Source organism: Abramis brama (assembly GCF_963993115.1).
Source record: "Abramis brama genome assembly, chromosome: 19".
Lineage (NCBI taxonomy): Eukaryota > Metazoa > Chordata > Actinopteri > Cypriniformes > Leuciscidae > Abramis > Abramis brama.
Window position 1 is genome coordinate 4,955,997 of NC_139981.1, and position 22,505 is coordinate 4,978,501.

At 38.1% G+C, this 22,505-nt stretch overlaps 1 protein-coding gene across 1 annotated transcript; it reads left to right on the forward strand.

Moving 5' to 3' along the window:
* The first annotated feature begins 1,611 nt into the window (after positions 1–1,611).
* zfand3 (zinc finger, AN1-type domain 3) lies at positions 1,612–22,455 on the forward strand. The gene is made up of 6 exons (XM_084092282.1): positions 1,612–1,954; positions 11,588–11,628; positions 11,736–11,915; positions 12,332–12,397; positions 15,416–15,583; positions 20,993–22,455. Exons 1-6 carry the CDS (start codon positions 1,884–1,886, stop codon positions 21,145–21,147), a joined length of 681 nt encoding a protein of 226 aa, XP_083948408.1. The 5' UTR covers positions 1,612–1,883; the 3' UTR covers positions 21,148–22,455.
* The last annotated feature ends 50 nt before the right edge of the window (positions 22,456–22,505 follow it).

A 22,505-nucleotide genomic window follows, 5' to 3' on the forward strand; every position in this document is an offset into this window, starting at 1 on the left:
ATGAATCAAGAACTAACTTCAGCTGAACAATGACTATTTCCTTTAGAGCTGCTGTACAGACAAAATTAACTCGCTATATAAAGTAAAGCGCTATAAATAAAGGTGATTTGACTACATTTGGGGCATGTTGTCACAAAAAAAAAACCCATATGTTTATATGTTGTAATTTCATTATTGTAATCATTAATGACAATTTCTTGTAGCCACATTCTTTGATATAACTATATGCTACTTTTTTTTATTTTTGCCATTTCACAAATTGTGTTCTTACTGTCATTTTGTCATAAAATGTCAACATGTGCAATGAATGTAGATGTAATTTTTTACATGCTTAAGAAATTGTGCTCATCAAGAATATATGCTTATTAAAAATTTGATTTTGAAAAATTAACTATGAGAAACTATAGCTCCAGTTTTCCCTATATATGAGGCCTATTTGTATGCGTTTAAAATGTACTCTGACTTTGCTAGAATATTATTATAATAAAAATGTGAACATGAAATCTCTATTTTGCAGTGTATTTTCAGTATTTTTATTTCAGAAGTCTGAAATTATGAATGATATACATGAATATGGTTTAGGAAAAAGTCCCAAACCCAAGACCAAAATTTTGACTCTGACTAATTCTGCAACTTTCTATTACATCCACCAAACTAAGGAACATCAGCAGACCTTTCGCATGTTCTTTCACAATGTGCTTTATTTTTTAATTGATTGGATTTTGATTTTCCTGTACAGCCAGAGATTACATATAGACTTTCAATGACTGAATGTATGTTTGGACTTATTGATTTTAAACTCCCAACTATATATATATATATATATAATGGTTTTAAGTAGCCTACTTATGTGAACAGAATCCATATTTATCCATCCATTCATCTATGATGGATCTTTAGATCTTGAAGTATACCCTATACCCTATTCATAAAGTATTCAAGTTCATTAAGCACATATAGTAACTCAAAAGCTTTAGACATTCAGGCATGCAACAACAGATTGATGCACTTTACTTTTCTAGTTTTAGTTCATGATAAATCGTGTAAACAAAAATAGCTTTGAACCCTGAATATTTTCAACACACAAAGCAATTTTTGTTAACCATACTAAAAGGAGAATATAATATAATTTACTTTATGTATAAAATTCGATCACTGGAATCCCCCCTTCCAAGGATACTCTATGGCTTCGAGCCAGTGTGTTGTCAATGCGTTATTCAATGTCATGTATTTGTAGTGTTATTTCATATTTCTAATGACTATATAATATAACTATATAAATATGTGTTGTAGTCAAGGCCATCATGTGCAGCTCATCTTATACAGGGGTCTACAGCAGGTCTTGTACTTAAACAGCTTTAAAGCTCAAATCCCCTTTACAAACAAGGAATACAGCTTGGTCCGTTCCACTTCCTTTTGGGGGAACGTTGTTTCGATAAAACGTTATTAACACGTGATATTAGTGATATACCGACAACCTTTAAACATCATATTATGTTTTTCACTTTTTAACAAGAATATTTTGTGTAAATTTGTCTACAACCGGAATCTGAGTGTTTAAATGTGTTTACTCATAATTAACAAAACCCTATTTAGGAGTTGGTATCTTCCACTCGCCAGCTGATCGGCCTCGACTCCCGGTGCGGTCCGTCGGACTGTACGCGGCCGTTAATTTCTTGAATTTTGTCTTAATTACTTCAAATTTATAGTAGCGGCTGCTCGTGTCTGTATCTTTCAGTTCTTACGCTGCATTTTCAGCTCGGGGATTTCGTTGTAAAGCGTTTTTGATCAAACGTCGAGCCGAGGAATTCCCGCACAAGCACTAGGCCGCCATTGGATCCACGGTGTTTCCTGCAGAAACCTGCCGCCTTCACATCGCCGCCATGGGGGACACAGGAAGCGAGCGCAGCAAGCCGCCTAGTATTCCTCCCCGCTGCCCTTGTGGATTTTGGGGGTAAGATGATTCATTTTACACGTGAGTGTACCCGTGCGGCGAATTTGATGTGGATTAAGGCGATAAATGTGAATGAAATGTGGAGTGTTTGTTGTTCATTGTTGTAGGCCGATGGATGGGGGTGGGGAACAACCACTCCTGTTTTTCACATCTACAGCTGCTGTTTCTCCTCAAATACACGCATAAAACATACACTTCCATCAAACACGTATTACAGATAAACAGCAGGGCTAATCAAAAGCAGATTTGGGCGATCCAGTAGTTTTTTACGAGCCGTGTGAGCTGGACTGACAGATCACTTAGCCTATATCTTACTGTCCTCTATCTATCACAATCATCATTGGCTGTGTTTGAAAACCTTATCTGGACAACACATTTTGGCATTATGGATTGTATAATGTTGCTGTTGTATTTAAAAACATGGTGAACATAAACATTCACGTAGAATTTTCAAAGGGGACATCATTTTTTGTTCAATTTCAAAACGTAAATAGCCAGCATTATGATTACTAATTTGGCTGTATTCAGAACCTAGTGTGCTGCCTACCTAGAAAACATTTTGTCCATTATAAGTGGCATCATTTTGTGGACTGTATTTCAGAACATAGTAAGCAGCCTACCTAGACAGCTTTTTAGGGCACCACAGGGGACATTGTGTTTGTGCTGTATTTCAAACATTGTGTGTTGGCTTTCCTAGACCAGGGGTTTGCAATCTTTTTAGATGCTATGGCCCCTTAAATGTGATGATCGTTGTGTGAGGGACTCCCATCCTAACATTTTAAAGGCAGCTCTATATTTCATGTAAAAGGTCCCAATTTCTACTGTGAAACTCACTAAAATAATACTGTACTGTTAGATGTAATACCGTACATTTAAATCTGTTTATTTAAATCCATTTTTGTATTTTAATCAATTTGTTTATTTTAAACATTTAGTTAGTTAGTCAGATCTTATTTTTATCAAAACCCTTGTCCTAGACAACATTTTTAACTTTTTTTTTTTCCTTCTCAAAACTTAGTTTGTTTTGTAGATGCTGGCATTGTAGGTGCTTACCACAGATTTTGGAACCATTGAGGACATAATTTGTGTGCTGGAGGCCTATATCAAAACCTAGTGAGTCGCCTACCTAGACAGCTGGTTAAACATTTGGTACACACCTCTGATGTCTTGCAATTCTGTCTAGGTAGACACCTCCCTAGGTATTGAGACACAGCAAGTGTCTTCATATAGCTGAATCAAAGGATAATGATAGATAGACTTTTGCTTGAGTGACACATAAATCAGGGCTCTTCTTCAAGCATGTGTCAGGCTCACAGGTGCAGTCATTTGACACTCCATGTTGTCTGTTCTCCAAACAAAAGCACCAGATCTGGGCAAGACCAAGAGAGACCTCTTGACAGGGGATTTTTCAATTATCTTTTGTTTGTTAGCCATTAAACAAACTATTTTTAAAAATAAATAAATAAAGGTTGGAGAAATAGTTGGATAATAAGTAAAAATAAGAAATGCTGATGATACACCAGTAATTACATGTTTCATGGCTCGTGTACCAGTTGATTTAATCACATAGAGCCCCTCTCACATTACTCGTTGACTAAGCTGTTATAAAATAGACTCAATCTGCTGTTTTGTGTAAATTAGACTGTAAATCCAGGGCTTAATGCTAAGTGGTTTCAATTTGTACTTGCCTTGCCAAAGTTTTCACTGGCCCCACCCCAAAAAAGTGATAAATTAAAGTAGTTATTATTTCCATATAACCCTTGTTTTGTAATAAAAAATGTTATGACACCAAAATGTATAGCAGCAGGTCAATTAGGCTGCTGTCACTTTAAGATCTAATGCAATGATTCAATGTTCATGCATTTTCTTTCTCAACTGTTTACGTTCAGATATGACATTACTGAATGAGTGCACTCGCCAAGACTGGCATTTTGCCGGTTTTTTTGTGTGTGTTTTTGACCATTCAACCGTGGACAGCCTCCTAATACTTCATAATAAAGCTGCCTGATTCTGGATAAATTAAGAATCATAATTTTGTTTTTAAAATAGAGGCCAGTCAATTCAATCAATCTGCATACAAATTTGAATGAATGATTCAATGACTCAATTATAAAGACTTCACTTGTTTCATTACTGGATAAATCTGCATTTTTGAACAAATCTCTTGAATGAATGATTTTATGACAAATACATTTTTTATCAGTCAGTTATGTTGCCACCTACTGGTGTAAAGATGTAATTGATACAATCTTTATTTGATTTGACAAGTTACTTTCGAAAGGTGATTTAATCGATTTTGATCACAGCTGTAGATAACGTTGTTTATCATCGAACTATGATATTCCAGTGCTTCTGTGATAATGAGAAAAATGTTTGTGAAGCTGATTCATATCTGACAATTGCTTTCTTTGGCTCAACGTCTGTGATCATACCGACAGTGCATGTTCTGCTGTGATCTTACTTGCCAAAGCTTTAATAGACAGCCAAATCATTGTGTGGGTGTTTGCATCAAGTAGGGCTGCCGTGACAACTGAAATATTGTAATACCGCACTATTGACAAGCCAACCGCGCCAACCTCAGTGTTCACTTTGTTTTTTTTTCCACGAGGCTATGGCCTTCTTGTTTTACAATTGATCACTGTACATTGAATGTTAAATAAATTAATAATGAATACAAGAGGGTTACGAGTGTCATTTTCCCGCCAACTGTTTGTATCCGGTGTTTTGTTGATTTTGAATAAGACTAAAACAATAGCATGCGCTCTCGTCCCAAAACCTAATATAACGTCGCCAGTTTGGGAACATTGCGGCTTTCAACCGAATGAAAAGGATGAGCCAGCAAAATTAAATATGCTAATATGCACAATTTGCGGCAAATAGTCCCTGTGACACGCGGCAATACATCGAATTTGAGCTCTCATCTCGCTAACTGTCATCCAGCCACAAGCATCAAGTCGCGGAGCAACCTCAGAAAGGACAGCTGAGGCCGGTACCAGCCGACAGTTAAGAGTAGCTGCCTGAAGCCTTTGCAAAATCTGTCAAATACAGCCGTGAAAGTAACAGATAACAAGGTAAATGCCTTACAGACGCTGTTACGCAGTATCTCGTTGAGATGGTTCTATTCAACACAGTGGAGAAACCTGCATTCAAGACAATGCTTAAAAAAGTTGACAAGCAGTACGAGTTGCCAGGCAAAACCTACTTTTCAGAGACTGCTTTGCCGAAAATGTACAACACAGTAAAAAAGCGAGCTTATGAATGTCGACGACTACTCTGCCACAACTGATATGTGGTCGGGTGTCAATAGGACTCCTTATATGATTCTAACGGTTCATTATCTGAGCTTGGACTGGACTCTGAAATCACGTTGCCTCGAAACAGTGTTTATGAACCGGCTGCCTCATAAACACTTTAGGCAAAGGCCTGTTTTTCAGATCCTAGTTATAGGGGGATCATATCAATGACAAAGATACAAAATCCGGACTCATCAAAGAGATTCTGGGAGTAGAGGACGAAGGGAGCGCTGCCAATACGTCAGTGGTTGGAGACGAAGGGCAAGCAAAGCAAAAATATAGAAAGTTGGAGACCTGCTGAAATCACGGACAACAGCCGTATCAGCATCAGCATAACAAGCTCACACTACCTACAGGAGGAGCCCATAGACTCCAACAAAAAATCCACTGTCCTGGTGAAGCGATGGATGCTGTTTAGTCTTGTGTACGCAGCACACATCCGAAGCATGCGCTCAGAAAGCCGCCTCTTATGCCTGGTTCAGATTACACGATTTTGTCTGTTACGAATAGTCACTGTGTCAGATTACACGATTTTGACTCCTAAAAATCTAGTCATGTCGTGGACAAGAAACATGTCAGACTACACGTTGTTTTCCGACCAGTCATCGCGAGCCGTCTCACATACTCATTCACTCGCACATACACACGCTCACTCACATAGCCTACACGCACTCACACACTCACTCACTCACTCACTCGCACTCTCTCTCTCTCTCTCTATCTCTCTCTCTCACACACACACACACATGCTCTCTCACTCACACACTCACTCTCGCGCACACACACAGTCACACACACTCGCTCACTCACTCACTTGCGAACACACACTCTCACTCATTCTCCCTCACTCACTCGCGCGCCGTCGTCGTGGAGGACCGTTAAAAATTAAACATGCTAGTCTTTCTGTCGTGATGTCGTGAGGCATCGCAGACGCGACGTAGGTTGTCGCCCACTATGACACACTATACGAGATGAAACGATCGAATCTTGAGTCCCGACGCCCGTTGTCGTTTGCGAATCCCCACGACACCCTACATCAAACAGATCGTGCTAAAATCGTGTAATCTGAACCAGGCATTATAGACTCGCACAGCAAGTACAGAAGTGAGTTCTCTTTCACATCTTCTTGCGTTTGAATATTTAAATTGGCAAGGCTTAAAAACACGTGCAAATGATAAACTTTTGTGACGATGAAGCAATGGCCCGATTGGGCAAGTGAGCGTTCCGTCAACTGTCCCGGGCTTCTTTTACGCTGGCTCCAGACGGTAGGGCGGTCTTTATTGTTGAGCCCTGTTCTGGAATGAAGTCAGGGTGTAATTTAAAGTCTGTGTGAGTGTACATAGGTGTGTGTTGTGGTGGATAAACGTGGTGAATTATCTAAAAATTGGTCTTTTCATCATCATCATAATCACTCTAGTCATTTTCTCCTTTCTGCTTTTAATGTGTCATATTTGTGCAGCTGAAAGACTCATAAATAGATTGTAGCCGTGGTTCATTTTGGACTCTTTATTCAAGTGGCACAGTTGCTGTCATTGAAAATCCACATTAGACATGAAACTGGGCATTAACAGAGCACATCATATCTGGCCTTTATAAGGAAATAAACTTCATTCAAAAATGTCACAGACTCTTGAAGGCTGTACATCCCACAGCTTTAAGTCACAGCCCATCTCTATTCTGATATTCTTGACTCTTTATTGTTGTATTGGTGCATAATATAACTGACAATAAGTCAACTGAATTCTTGTGATTATTTAGTGTTAAACTGAAACTTTTTTTGTCTGACTCTGATTGTAGTTTGAATGGATTAATGTGGACCAAATTATGGTTACTGATGGCTTGTAATGTCACTAAAGACAGTGGTCTCACATGATTGTTTTCCATCAAAATCTGAAAAAAACATAATCACGATTATTTTGGTCAGTATTGAAATCACGATTATGTAACATGATTATTTCACATGACTTGTTGTATTAATTAAAGACACCTTTCAACAATTCTTAAAAATCAAAATTTTAACAATTATTGTACTTTTTGAACTATTAAAATAAATAATATAACGGAGACAACCACTACCATTTAGCAAATCTTGCATGTTCCTGCTCGTCGTCGGATTCCTTAAAGCCAAACTGTTCCCAGACAACGGATTTGGTTTTGCCTTTTTAGCTCGCCAAATGCTGCTGTGGCTGCCCTCCTCCTGCCATCTTTACTCGCACTGAGTTTTTAAATTCTAGCGGATGATATGCACACGACTTGCCTCCCTGACTGTATAAGCTGAGAGAGTTTATGCCTTCGGGAGGGGCGGATTTAATTAATTGCACAGCCCTACTTGTAAGGTAGTTATTTTGATTGGGCAGAACATAAATCCTAGTAAACCGATACTTGAGGAAAAGGTTTCGGCTAACCTGTTTCATGTGTTAAAGCAGTATCAAAACGTGAGTGGTTCTTCCCTCAACCTGCCTAACTGGTGTTGAATGACAAGCAAACGCTGCTCTGTTTTGATAACCAGTCAAGACATATTGTGCACACCTACATCTTCACTAACATGTCAAGATTAGACCAACGGCTAGGAAGTATCTGATGGAAAGTCATGCGAGTAAACTCGGCCTGTGTGTAGTGCAGTTGGTTGTCTGAAAATGTGGATAACTATTATACTGAGTACAAGCAAGGATAATAGTTATGAAGTTATACAGGTGCAGCAGTTGCTTGCTAGTGCCATGTTGATTGGTAATGTTTTGTTAGTGATCTCAACTTCATCTTTTGCTTCAGAAATTCTAGTATCATTAGTATCCTCTAGTAAATTCATCAAGATGCAATTTTATGTCATAGTATAGTTATTTTTGCTGTAAATGCAATGAAAAAAAATGTGTATATTGAATAACTAGGCCTATGTGTTAATGCCTATTTTTGGATAATCTAGTGAATTAAAAACTTAATATCGCTTGATTTTTTAGCTTTATGAATGCAAACCAAAAGATCAGATTATTCACAATAGTAAGTAAGTGGTTTAAAAGATATAGCAAAATTGCTACTAGCTGGCACATTTCTACTGTTGCACATTATTAACCGTCCTAATTGTATGTCTGCTCTGTTTCTAAAGACATTTCTCTGTTTGTGTAGATAGAGGGCGCTGCAGTTCAGAGGGGCTGAAGTGTGAAGGGCAGCTGTGGCATTTCATTTTTCATTCGATTTCCATACTTCCATCTGGCATCTTACATTTGAACACCTGTTAGCATGTCAGCCTTCTCATTTTCAAGCATGCATTATCTTTTGGGTGCTGGTGCGGGTTGGGAATGAGTGTGGAGAGTGAGATCATCTGTTGGATGCACCTTCCCCTGTGATTCCCACAGAATACTCTCATTATTGCCAATTAAAACCTTCACCATTTCAATGTTGCCTTTAATTCCTCTAAGGTAGGTGCAGTAATTTCAGACCATAGTGTAGGAAACCTTGAACAGCACCTACCTTTTAAAACATGCAACATTCCTGTTGCCTGCCAATCCGCTGTAAATGTTGACTTTACACACAGTGATTTGTTTATTTCTGTGTGTGTTCAAGTATTATTATTATAGGTAGGACTTCACATGTTGGTTATGAGCAGCTCTGTTTCTGACGTGACCTGTTTGAGTGAAACAGAGCTTTTGCATAAATACAAATGAAATTGTTAGTCGGATAGATAAGAGACTCTCGTTTTCATTTGGGGTTTTAAGTTTCTAACCCCAAATATGAGCAATCCAATTCATGCTTGCCCTTGAAACACTATTTGTTGAATGTGATGAGAAAAGACTAGGTATGATGAAATAGTACAAAGTCGAAAAAGCTAGTGATTTTAGTGAATCAGTTAAAATGACTCGAGTTTTTGGTTTGAATTGCTTTTGAAAGAAACTCAGTGTTTGCAGGAAATTACATAATCTTTAAAAGATACACATTTGCTGCTTTTGAAATAGGTTTTATTTTAATTAAGTTAGTTTTAGTTATTGGCAGGTGGGTTCATTATGTAGGAAGCGCTGCATCAATCACATCTACAAATTAGATTCAGTGTTATTGTGGTTATTAGGAAAATGGCTTGATTAATGGTGTGATGCGATTTGTGTTCCTCAGGTTGTTGAATGTGTCGCACACACAGTGTTCTTCAGAAGGTGGGCTGAGGTGTGTGTGCGCTGGAGTCTTGATTGGGCTGTTGCCTCTTTTCATAAGCAGTAATTGCAGATGACATTTAACAGGAGATGTCAGATTAATCCAGAGAGAGGCCAGTTTGATTAGCTTGGAATCATGTGACCGATGAAGACCATACACATACTCGCACACACACAAACTCACCGTTGCATTCTCTGAAAATATGTAAAAGTTTATCTGCTGCACAGTGAAATGCTGTATATATTTTTTTCCAACTAGGGCTGCAACAAATGATTACTTTGATAATTGATTCATCTAATGATTATTAGAACGATTAAGCGACTAGTCTTCCCAAATAATTGGTAAGATTTGGTCGATTATTCAGCTTTTGTAAATAGTTACAATATTGAGTTAAACCTTTTCTAACTAATAAATAAAACAAGGAAAAGCGCTTTTGAAAATGTCTTGTTAGTCAAATTTGAGCCTCTCCTTCAGGTTTTCTGTCATCCTCAGAAGTCATCAATAGGCCAACTTTTACAATGACTAATACGGTTTTTATTAGAGCTGAGCATTGACATAAATTTCACGATTAGATTTCTGCTCATAAGCTTGCGATTCGATTCCGATATAGATTCAATTTGATTCAATATCGATTCATTTGGATATATATCAGGTTGAGTACATGTAAATTTTTCTCAGGGAAAAAAAAATCTCTCAACTACTAAACTCAACAGGGACTTCAGTCAGCTGGTACATTACTATAATATTAAAGGTTAAAATAAAACAGCTGATTTGAATACAATTCTTTGCAAATATTCTTATTTGTATATTTGTTCTTAGCGGAATAGATCTGCTATTCTGCAGCTATTGTAATACTAACTGTTTGGAATTTTTATCATGGTTTATCAAACTGGTAACCGTTTCATCCCTCGTGCTGCACATTTTGTTAGTCTGCAACTAGATGATGATTTTCCACCAGTGTGATCCATTCAGGCCGATTTGCGGATCAATTATAGTAGGCGGGCACTATAGCATTGATCAGCCTATCGTGCTCAGGAGGCACTGTGTCCTGTGGATCAACAGGTTTAACTGTTTCAGCTTATCTCAATGACAACCGTCATACGTTATTCAGTCAGCACTGTCAGTTACACCTTTCCGACCTTTTTATTGCTCATGCACACGCAGCTACCCCATCGGGGTGTTCATGTGGTGATGTGCTCTTCTACACTCAAATGTGCTCATCTTTTTAATATGCATTATTCCTACCCACAATGCCCTGCTCTCGCCACATGCTTCCTTCCGCCTCCTTGATTGGCTGCTGATTATGATTGCGCTTGATTGTGCCGAAGAAGGTCTGTTGATGTTGTTTTCATTGCTAACCTCTGTCATCCTGAGAGGGAGTTTCGAGTCGCACGCAGGGAGCGCAATGGATGTTTGTGGTATTTGTGTAAGTAAAGTGTTTGATATGTCACTGCCCTCAGCCTGCAGGTAAAGAATATTGAGGAACTCTCCACTGAAGAGGTGTCTGAGGCTATGTCCACACTAGTGCGTTTTCGTCCATACTGACGTGTCCACTGCATATTAGAAAAGATCTCTGTCCACACTACACAACTGAAAACACGTCACATGACCATTCATGCACACTGGGTATGCGCGTACAAGTGTAAACCGTTGCCGATTGCTCTAATAATAGCTTGCGTCTTGCGCATGTAGGCAGCTGCAGTATCATAAAATACTTTTTGAGTTCTTTTCAGTGAGTCAAATGAACTGATTCACAAAGTCTCAGTGATTCATTAGCGAATATTTCTGAATTAAATTAATTCCTAAACATTTTTACCCAGTAATCATTAACAACTGGAAAGGTCACGCAGGAAATGCATTGAATAAAAGTGTGGTAATCTTTTTAATTTATATTTGTTTATTCATTATTTACTTGAATAATTTAGCAAAAAAACAGTATAAAAAAATAGATATTTAAAAAATAGGTTTACATGTATTTTTTATTTATTTAATTAATTTATTAATGGATATTTTTAGGTTTTCAATAAAGAATGTTTGATTTTGCTGTGGTATTGAAATCTGTATCAAGAATCGTGAAATTTCGCTAGTGTTGGTTTCAACTACTTGTATTTTGCTGTTGTGATGGTCATTTCACAATAGAGATGTGCTCTTCCTCTGTACAGATATTTAAGAGAATATCTCCTTTGTCCTTTTCTCTCTCCAGGTCTAGCAAAACCATGAACCTTTGCTCCAAATGTTTTGCTGGTAAGTTACTTATAATAATCATCTCTAATTAATCTATAATAGTCTATATAATCATTATGTCTAATCTATGTTTGAGAGACTCACATTCTCTCTGTTCTCTCCATCAGACATACAGAAGAAACAGCCAGATGAGGACTGCACTCCAGAGCCCGCCCCCAGCTCCAGCAATAGCCAATCAGCAGTCTTCTGCAATGAGACGAGCAGCAGCAGTAGCCAAACCCTGTCCTCCAAGCCAGCCAGCTCCGAGGAGCCCTCGACAGAAGCCACGCCTCTTCCTGCACAGGACGGTGAGGACACACTAATGTTTTCTGTCTTACCTGTAATAACTTAGATGATATTTCATCGCGTCTAGTCTCGGATGGGCCTTAATCATTTTAATATTCCACAGCAGTCATGGAGAATGATAGACAGCTGAATATTGTGGATGAAAAAGTTTAACGGACACATTTATAATGTTTGTTTTGGGAGTGTGAAATCTGAGTTGAAGACAGCCAGATAGTCTGAATCCTTAGAGATCTATACTAATGGTTCTCAAATGGTGGGTTTGCAGCGAAGAATACTCCTAAATAGCAACGCCAAGGTCATGTGTTTGACCCCCAGGGAATGCATGAACCGATAAATGCAATGCAAGTCACTTCGGATAAATGTATCTGCCAAATGCATAAATCTAAATCTTATATCATTCTCCCTCTCTGTCTCCCAGAAGTCTCCAGTACAGACACAGCTCGCGGCACGCTATCCACTCCTACAAAACGACCCTGCGACTCAGGTACACCTCACCACTGCTCTTGTGCTTGTGTGTGTCTGGCAGCTTTTAATAGTCTAGCACATCACACCACTTTGGAACTGAGCTGTAAATGTACAGCAGCGTACAAAAGTGGTTTGAAAGTCTCAAAGCAGCTGCTTGAAGGTAATCAGGTGTTACATATTCCACCAAACGTATCTTTATCTCTAATGTTTTGTTGCAACATCTTTTTAGGAAACTTAATTTAAATATCCAATATTATTTTTTGTGAATCGATGCAGAAACGTGGTGCATTATTGTATATTTTCTCCCACCCGTTACCTACCGTACACATTTATTTCCACCTCTCTATCCACAAAAAAGAAGAGTTTCAAAGCTCTGAAAGCACAGGAAGCTTTGGTTTAGACTGACTAACCAAGGTCAGAGAGAGCTAAATCAATGGAGTTCAAGCTTTGGTCAAGCCATACTTCTGTCTAGAGTACTTGCAAACTTTCTGCCGACTCTGAAGTCCCTCCTTAGGGGCTCCATGATATAACCGCTTCTTAGGGCTGGGCGGTATGGATGGTGAAATTGTAGCGACAATATAAAGTGCCAGTGGATAGAGATTTTGGTATATAGTTTATATTGCAGAAAATATAAAATAAATAATGTAATTGTAAATATATGCGGACTGCCTAAAGTTATTGACACGTTAGAGCAATAAAGAAACATGCATTAATGAGGAAAATTAAGTGCGAGAAGTGTATAATATTAAAAATATTTATTAAGTGCAATAAGCCTTAAACAAAGAACTCTGTACTCACACAGACTAACACATAGAAACCTGCCTCTTTAAACGGCATGCGATCACAAAACAAAATTGTCAAAATGCCTGCCTTCTCATAAACAAAGTTGGTTATGTCTTAAGTAGGGATGCACCGATCCGATACTGCCATTTTTGGCGGATCGGGTATCGGTCAGACAAGGCCGATCCAAATCCGATATTGTGCGTATACTATTCAGTGTTATTGTTAAGCCCCACAAAAGGCACACAAACATTATAAAGCACCATACGTTTTCATGCACAATATTATAAATGTTCTGAAGCCATTATATAGTATAATGTGAGATATAAATGAATATTTAAGTCGTTAAATTCAAGATCACGTAAACGTTTCCCTCAGCTGCGCTGTCAGTCATTCTCCATTCAGCATTCAAACAGCGCGTCGCGTTCGGTTACGACAGTTAACACGATGAAACTCTCTCCAAGATGATTCAATGTTACTATTATTATACTTGATCTGTAGATAAAGGTCTATGGTTTCGCATAAAACAACTTTATCTTGCTGGACTTTATTGCTGTACCTTAATCATGTTACTTTCTACGGGTGTCTGTTAGATCACAACACTGGAGTAAAGTCAGGTACTATTTGTTCTTCACGCGCACAGTAACTGAAATTTAAAACTGTTAAAAGAAAATGCTGAATAGACTATTGCATAGATAGATACTGTATAATACACTACGCATCCATATGTATTTTCTTTGTGCTTTAAACTTTTCAATGCGGACTCGACGCGCTGCGCGCTGTGACTCGTGTTGCTTCAAGCGCATCATTCTGCGCTCGGGATGCGCATAAGCGCTTTGTGCCGCACTGTATTGGAGCCTTTCATATCATAATACAGTGACGCAATGAAACATTATCAATAGCCGTTCTTGTTCTGTCCTATCTATTATGTTGCTATACATTTAAAAAATGTCTCAATTTGATTGTAGGCAATAAAATAATTTATATTTTTGATTTTTGTTGTTGTTTTTCATGAATGTATTTTATAACAATACAAAGAGCAATGTGTAAAGTTTTACCAGATTTAGTGTTACACATTGTCTCTAATTTGTTCCCCACTAAACATTTTTTTTTTGCACAAAATGTTCAAATTTTATACAATTATTGTGCACTCATGATTTTTCTAGACTAAATTTTACTGCTGAATTATCCACTAATCTAGTTTATAATAGCATTTATGTCAGATTATGATCATATATTTTTTGTTGTTGTTGTTCTTTTTTTTCAGTTCTCATTATCAGTTCAACACAGAGTTATAGAAATTCTACTTGATTAAAAAAAAAACTGCGCTGGTATCGGTACGGATCGGTATCGGCCGATACTCAGAATTTTTGGTATTGGATCGGTTCTGAAAAAATGGTATCGTTGCATCCCTAGTCTTAAGTGAATGTAAACAGTTGGAAATCGGATGTGTCAGCATATTAGATCCACGCTTAAAGTGACAGCAGCTGAGAAACCCTAAAGAGAAAATCACTCACTGCTCTTGACTGAATAGCTTTGACTGTAGCTTTAATTAGAAATTAGTATATATTAAATTCATACAATGAAGACTGTGCAGCGTTTTATTTTATCTAATCTTAATTATTGTCTGTATTTTTTTTACTTGAATCCTACTATTAAATAGATTTACTGTACCTCAAAAACGGTTTAATAATGCACTGTTTATTTCATTTGTATCTTACTGCATGTATATATTTCTTAAAAATGTGTCCTGTTTCTTATTCTTAATTCTAATTATGAAGAATAACTATACATGTAACTATACGTTTTTGTGAAATATAATGACTTAAAATTACTTGTGAAATACAGGTTCTCATAGGTCACTGTGTGGCAACACCTGTCTAGCATTCAGAATACCATAGTAACAACCTAGCAAGGCCTACATTCCTTAAACCTCAAATCTTTCTTCAGACTGCCCAAATATTCAAACTACATGCACACTGAATGTAGTTTAATATTTGGGCAGTTTAAAGAGAGATCTGAGGTTTAAAGGATGTCGCCCTTGCTAGGTTGTTACTATGGTGCTCTGAATGGTTTAACCTTCAATTCATCATAAACCATGCCAACTACCTTTTCCCCCGTTTAATAATGAGATGCATGGTAAGTCGAACACTTGCTACCCAACTAAAGCTCTTTGTGCTCTCCAGTGTGTGTTATATAGTGCAGTTCTGCAGTAGTGATGCAGTTGCAGTTTAAAAGTTCTTGTTTGTGTGTTCAGCCTCAGGTTCAGAGAGCGAGTCGTCCCCGGAGAAGCGTGTTCGTGTGGGAGAGGCCTCATGTTCTGAAGATTCTCCACGAGTTCCCAAGCAGAAGAACCGTCGGCGGTGCCATCGCTGCCAAACCAAACTGGAGCTCGTACAACAGGAGCTGGGGTCCTGTCGCTGTGGTTAGTATGGCCGTCGTATCATCTGCGAGGCGATGTGACAAAACTATACCGCTTCCTGACTCGCATGCGTCAAGTCTCGACAGCTTTGTTGATGATAGAGAAAGTTTTCTAGTTTTGTCACATCGCGTCACTTGTTCTGACGGCGTTTATGATGGGTTTTCCAATTCTGTGTGAGCCTGTTCATTCCTCACCTGACTGTTTGCAATTTCAGCGAGAACTTTTAGATCCCTACAGTACTAAAGTATATTTAACCCCCCTCGGTCATTTAAATTTCAGATGCTAACTAGGTAAGGAAATAAAGTGAGCGTTTAAACATAATTGCGCAGCTAACATCAGTCCTCCTGGCTGTGCTAGTTATTTTTTTGTCTTGTTTTGTTAAACTGAAGGTGGTATTGTAAGTCATCAGTTTAATGACAATTCCCACTGCTCTGCTAATACACTTATGGATCTGACTGTTCCCGTGATAGCTCGCATCTGAGTCATTATCCCGCCGGGATAATGTTTGTCTCAGGCAGGACTCCCGCAGTTGAAAAACTATGCTGCATTTTCTTCCTAGGGTTAGGAAACCTGCTTGGATGCTTTTTAAAATGTACAGTAACGTAAAAGCGAGTAACCCCAGTCGATTTAAGTGTTTAAGTCCTGTGTTCGATTCAGACTGATTTGCTAATCTACTCGAATGATTCATTAAAATGAACCGCTTCATTTTGAGCGAATCTTTCATGAATCGGGCAGCACATTATGCTGTGGGTTTATGGTTGCATGCAGTCAGTGAGAACAACCCTGTTTTTCTTTTTCGTCAAACAATTCAGAAGCTGACAACTCATCTAGAATATATATTCAGCGGCGTCGCCCCTGAATAGCGCTACATGATGCACTGATGTGTGTAGTGCCGTGCAGCTCTTCTGTGGCTGTCGTAATTGAAACATTGTAAGCTTTTAATCATCTCTGACTCATTAAAAGCACCATGTGTATTAATGAATATATTAAACTCCTTAACGAGACTCTCTTCTTAATGAGGCTCTGAAGACGGAATGGATCCTCTGTGTGCAGAGCTGGATTTTATTTACTTGGAAATGATCTCAGATCACACTCTCTAAGAAGTCAAACTACGTTTGGTCTATGCATAGTTAGTGGTGTTTGCTAGTGTAGATATCGCTCAGCTTGGTCTTATCGATTATGGATTTGAACTCTGCATGTGTGCTACGGTCATGAATGATTCACTCACATTATGCGGCAGAACACCTTAGCAAACACACAGCAACACCTTGGTGTCCACTAACCAAAGGATTTTATTTTACCTTATTGTTTTGCACTATTAAATTAATTTCACATTATTATTATTATTATATGTATTATTTTATATGATTATAATTTTTTATTTTCTTTGATTTAGCTACTAAGTCATTTCACTCGGCGGCCATCTTTGAAACTCCTCTCGGGCAGCTCATATCTCTTTGAATGGGGAAACATCAAATTCTCCAAAGCTGTTCACCAAGCTTACGATTAAACTTCATATTTTAAATCACCAATGAAATCTGACAACAACTATCTCAAAAATGTTGTTTTTAAATGCTCAAATCATGATATAAAACTGCATTTTTCAGGCTGGACCAGCCAATGCGCACGTGCAGTCGCGCATCTCAGAAACGCGCATCTCAGAACACTGACTGCAGTGACGCAATGACTTTACCAATCGACGATTGGCTCTTTTATTTAGAAGGCGGGACGTATTCCGCCATATTGCACATTGCACTAACTCCCATTCTTAGTAATATGAGTGCACTGTCTTTCTATATCTGAAGTCTTTGGCTAAGCTGCAAGCAAATATGAATGCACCCCATTTGTTATGCCCCCAAAAAAACGAATTAAAAGCTGAAATTAAATTTTTACTTCATGATGAATTTTGCACAAGCAAGCACTACTAAAATCTAGTTACTTACTTTGAAATGGTCCGATATCACGATTTCATGCTCCCTAGGAAGTCAATCTACGATTGTCTTGTTTATACAGAAGTGGTGTTTTCTAGCGTAGCTATTTCACAGTTTGGTGTTAGGCATTTTAACTTTGCACATTTGTGCTATAATCATGAACGATACTTCATTTTGTGCTAGATAACACTCTAGTAACCACATGGTACACACACATTTTCTTTTGTTTGATTATACTTTCTTTTTATTGATTTTATTATTTGTTTTTTTGCAGTGCACTATTAAATATTTTTTCTTTTTTTTGTTTCATATTACTTAGCTTTTAACACAGCTTAGCTGCAAACAAATCTGAATGCACAACTTGTATCAATAAACCAGATTGAAACTGCAATTGAATTTGGAGAGAAATTGTAAAAAACAATCCCATAAAATTGCATTGAAGAAGAAACCTGAGTGCAAGCTTTAGGATAGGCTAAGTGGACACTGCAGAAAACGTTGCTCTCTTTCTTATCCTAATCTGCATCCTCCTTATTGCCTGCGCACAAATTCACTGTCTTCCGCGCCACTTCCCCTTATAAAAGAACACTTAAATGTTGACTTCAGTAACCCCTGTGTTTACTTCCGTATGACTGTGTGCTGCGCGCCCTCTTTTTATCATTCTTTTGCACATACAGTCAGTTCAGGCCCGCTACCAGTTCATAATCAAATCTAATATTGGCCACATTTAACCTTCAGAGGTCGGAGATCACGCCGGCGTGATCTGCTCGCTTTTTTCCTTATGAGTTGAATTAAGACCCAAAATACTCTTTTGACTTTGATTTTACAAAACAAGTTTCATACATCAATCGATTCTGTTAAATGTGTATTATTTTTGTGTATACTCACAATAAAAACATAGTGTTGTGCTTTTCGACAAATAAAGAAAAATAAACACGAAGCGAGTTCTGCCTTCTTTCTGTCCGTGTAGTCCATTCTGAAACGCGTCCGAAAATGAATCATAACTCAGCGAATACTTCTCACACAGGCACGTGAGATATGTCTTTATGAAGCTTGAAATCTCCTCTTTTAAATGAAGTAATTTATATAAAAAACAAATGTTTTCAACTCATGTAATCCGTTTGAAAGCAAGGAGAGGTACCGTTTTTCCTTCTGCTTCATTATCTCTATAATGTGCTGAGGCCGCCCCGCCCCCGGCGCGATTCACATGTAAATAGTTAGGTGATCTAGTATGCATCGCATACGCCCCTCGATCAATGCCATAAAAAAGTTTCTTCATCAGACTTACTGATAGTTCATCGCGTTTTGAGTATGAAACGCTTCTCCGGTAATAAAGATGCCCTTCAGATGATTCTGGACAGCGAGGAAGAATGCACCTTTTCCTCAGAGGAAGATTGTAACTCAGACGACGAACGGCAGCATTTTGAAGAGCGAATTCCGCCGAGAACACAATTTCGGAGTAAGTTTTACTTAAAAGTCGTCTTTTATTTTTCGTGTTCGCATTTATGAGGAAAAAACAATATTACGAGACAATATTCTCCGTTATGGACGCGAGCGCTCTAAAAAAATCACTAAAAGACTTTCAAACTTTCACAGAGACCTCAAAACAGAAAGTACAAATCCTTTCTTTAAAACGAATTTCGTTTTGTATCAATTGTATCTTACTTTTAATATTTTTTTCATTAACAAATTTCCTGGATTTAAACTGCAAATTAACATTTATATTTCTTATAATAAAAATGAAAGACCTATGTTACAGACATATGAAAGACAACATTTCGTTGATTAGTTTTGGATAGATTATACATTTTTAATGTAAAATATCTGCCACCTCAAATAAGCTTTTGTTTGCCAATATTTGCTTATGTTAAATATAATATGTTTTGTCAAAAATAAAGTTATCAAATAATCAATCAAATCCTTAACTTTGAAATATGTATGATAAAATGTATACTTTAGTTTTTACAAAGAAAGATTACACTTGAATTGTTGTTGTAATTGTAACCTTTTTAATAAAAAAAATATATTTATAAGGTAGATGTAAACAAACTATTAAAAGGTAAATATAAGCCTTTTCTTTAAATAACTTTTATTGTGTTTTATTATTGACAAATTTGGGGAGAGCATAAATATTCCAAAACTGAAAATACAGTATGAGAATTAACTGCACAATTACTAGACATGTTTTCCTTGGATATTATAGGCCAAATTGCAAGCACAATATGAGGAAAAATAAAGAAGAATTGAGATGCTTCCAACTGTTGCTCTTGCATTCTTGTGGCTCAGTGACTCACCTGAATGAATGGCTAATTAAGTATGCGGGCCCCATTGTCTCCTAAGGTGTGAACCACTACATATACATGACCGTTGACGCCCACTCCGCATATGGCCTTTCCAAACAGAAAGTGCTTTGCAAAATTCAAATCAATGTATTGTGTTATGTGAATGATAAGGCAGGGTGATTTTCACTTTATTTTGAAGAAAAAACACTAGGCAATGACATCCATTAGACAAAAGTCTTATTGGCACATATTTAGAATGTGTTTTATGGCCTTATTTCAGAAACTTTAGTTTTTAGTTTTTTCAATAACCACGCATAAACATTATTCTCTCAAAAATGCAGACATGTACATTCTTGTTGCTCACATTTCATGGTAGTCCTGTTTGTGCTAAATAGTGTGTATTTTTTTTTTGCCATTAATATGTTTATAAGCAACTGAAAAAAGCAAAAATGTCAGGGCATGTCAGAACATCTCAAGGACCCCAAAAACACCTTAGACCCCAGAGGGTTAACATCATGTGAACAGCCTAAAAAAGAAATCAGTTCTGAGCAATAAATCTGGATTGAGCGTGAACTTTGGCTTTATTTGTCTTTATTTTATTATTATTTCACTTTTAGTTTTCATTTGTTTGTTTGTACTATTTATAAAAAAAATTATTTTATTTCATATTATTTACCTTTTAGCACAGCTGAGCTTCAATCAAATCTCAATGCACAATTTTTGTCGTGCCAATTAAACAGTAAATTGAAAACTCCAACAACAAAAAAAAGTCCCATAGAACTGCAGTGAAGGACAGACCAGCAATATCAAGCTTTAGGATTTTGTAGAGACTTGTTCGTAGGCTTTTTTTAATTCTTTTTTTTTTTAACTTGTTCTAGTTAGGAACAACCCCCATCGACACTCCTCATGCCAGTGATGTATTGCATGGGCAAGCACCACTAAAAACTTAGAAATGATCTGAGATCAATATAATCTCTCTGGCATTCATGTTAAAAAGCAGAAACTTCAGCAGGCTAACAGTGACGTAATTAGTGACTTTTTAGATTCATTTGTGATGTGTGTGGCAAGATGTACTCAAGCATGCTGTTAAAATCCATCAAATTAGTGTTACGTGCTGTTAAACGCTTTATAAAACCAACCTTGAGCAGGTTATACAACACTTTCATCTCATTGTGAGCACTCTCTCTCTCTCTCGTTCTCAGGTTATGTGTTCTGCATGTTGCACCGGTTGCCGGAGCAACACGACTGTATGTTTGACCATCTGGGCCGCGGTCGAGAGGAAGCTGTGCTGAAGATGGTTAAACTGGACCGCAAGGTGGGCCGAACCTGCCAGCGCATCGGAGAGGAGTGCTCTTGAACGCACACACTCGCACACACGCACGCACCCACACACACACACACACACACACACACACACACACATGCGCATCCACCGATCACTCACCTGTTAGTGGCATCTTTTTTCCTCCAACACATCTCAGAGGACCCCTCACCCCTGCTTGACCTCTGACCTCTGACCCCTCAGTAGCCTTGTGCTCATCACACACAGGCGACCCGCACAGCCTTAACGTTCTGTTTTCAGTCCCCTTCCACACCCAGTGCATATGCAGGTCAGTAGGTCAGACCAATTTGGGCTCCCAAGCGGCCTGTACTTTGGAGAACTGCTCTCGTCTCAGAGGCTGCGATCGACTCCAGGGGAAACGCATCGATCGATCGAGACCTCTGGGAACTTCTTCTCCATCACACGGACAGACGCTGACCGAGGGAACGGGGGGGTGACCTGGATCACACGAGTCACTCCGTCCCGGGAAAAAAAAGCCCGGCTCTGCCGCGACTCGAGTTGATTCTCTCGGCCGATCCGCGTCAGAGCCGTGCCCGTTTTACTCGCGTACACTCACACTCACATATGCACTTACACCGTTCGGTGCAATCAAAACGGTACCCTTCGGTTTGGGTTCAGTTGGGAAAGAGCCGCCCACAGCTCATCTGAGAACTGTAGTTCGTTCAGGTCTGAATAAACACACTCTGTAACCTCGTACAACTCCCATCAGCCCTTGCATCATACACTCTGCCTCTTTAAAAGCAGCTGAAGATCTCGGTGGCTTTTTTGTTCTTTTTTTTTTTTTTGCCCTTGTTTCTCGCTTTCTCTCTCTTTCCTCCATCATTCTCACTAGTTTCCTGTTCTTTCTCCTGCCTGCTCATGCTAACCTTTCTTTCTGTATTCTCTTGATTCTTTCTCTCTCTTTTGCTTTCTTTCCTTCCCTCCCATACATGGCATTATGGAGGGATGTGTTCAACTCTGGTGGGAACGAGGAAGGCGGAGTCTCAATTTACTGGCGCTTTTGTTTTATTTGAATTTTTTTTTTATTATTATTACTTTGACTGGTTTTCTGTTGATGTCGACATGGACAACTGAAGATAAGAGATGAATATTGTGTATCTTAAGAAAAATCCTTATTTAACCTCCTTTGTGTTTCTGGTTAACTCTCACTCTAAGCATAGAGCTGCATTACTTTGCCCTTTTTAGGTTAACATTTAAAAAAAGCATACAAAAAGCGAAGATATGGATAAGATAAAATTCTGTAGCCTTTCTTTTGTTTTCTTGTTTTCCTTTTTTTTTTCCCTTTCCTCTTTTGCTGAAAAAGAATAAAACTGGATTAGAGGATGTGTGGCATGCTTTTCTTTTTTTACTATATCAAGAGTGATTTTCATTTA

Bases quoted from the DNA above. Each gene is read 5' to 3' on its own strand.
- zfand3 (XM_084092282.1), top strand. From the start codon at position 1,884: ATGGGGGACACAGGAAGCGAGCGCAGCAAGCCGCCTAGTATTCCTCCC. The intron at 12,398-15,415 runs GTACACCTCACC...TTGTGTGTTCAG, and splicing joins AAAACGACCCTGCGACTCAG to CCTCAGGTTCAGAGAGCGAG. The intron at 15,584-20,992 runs GTTAGTATGGCC...TCTCGTTCTCAG, and splicing joins GCTGGGGTCCTGTCGCTGTG to GTTATGTGTTCTGCATGTTG.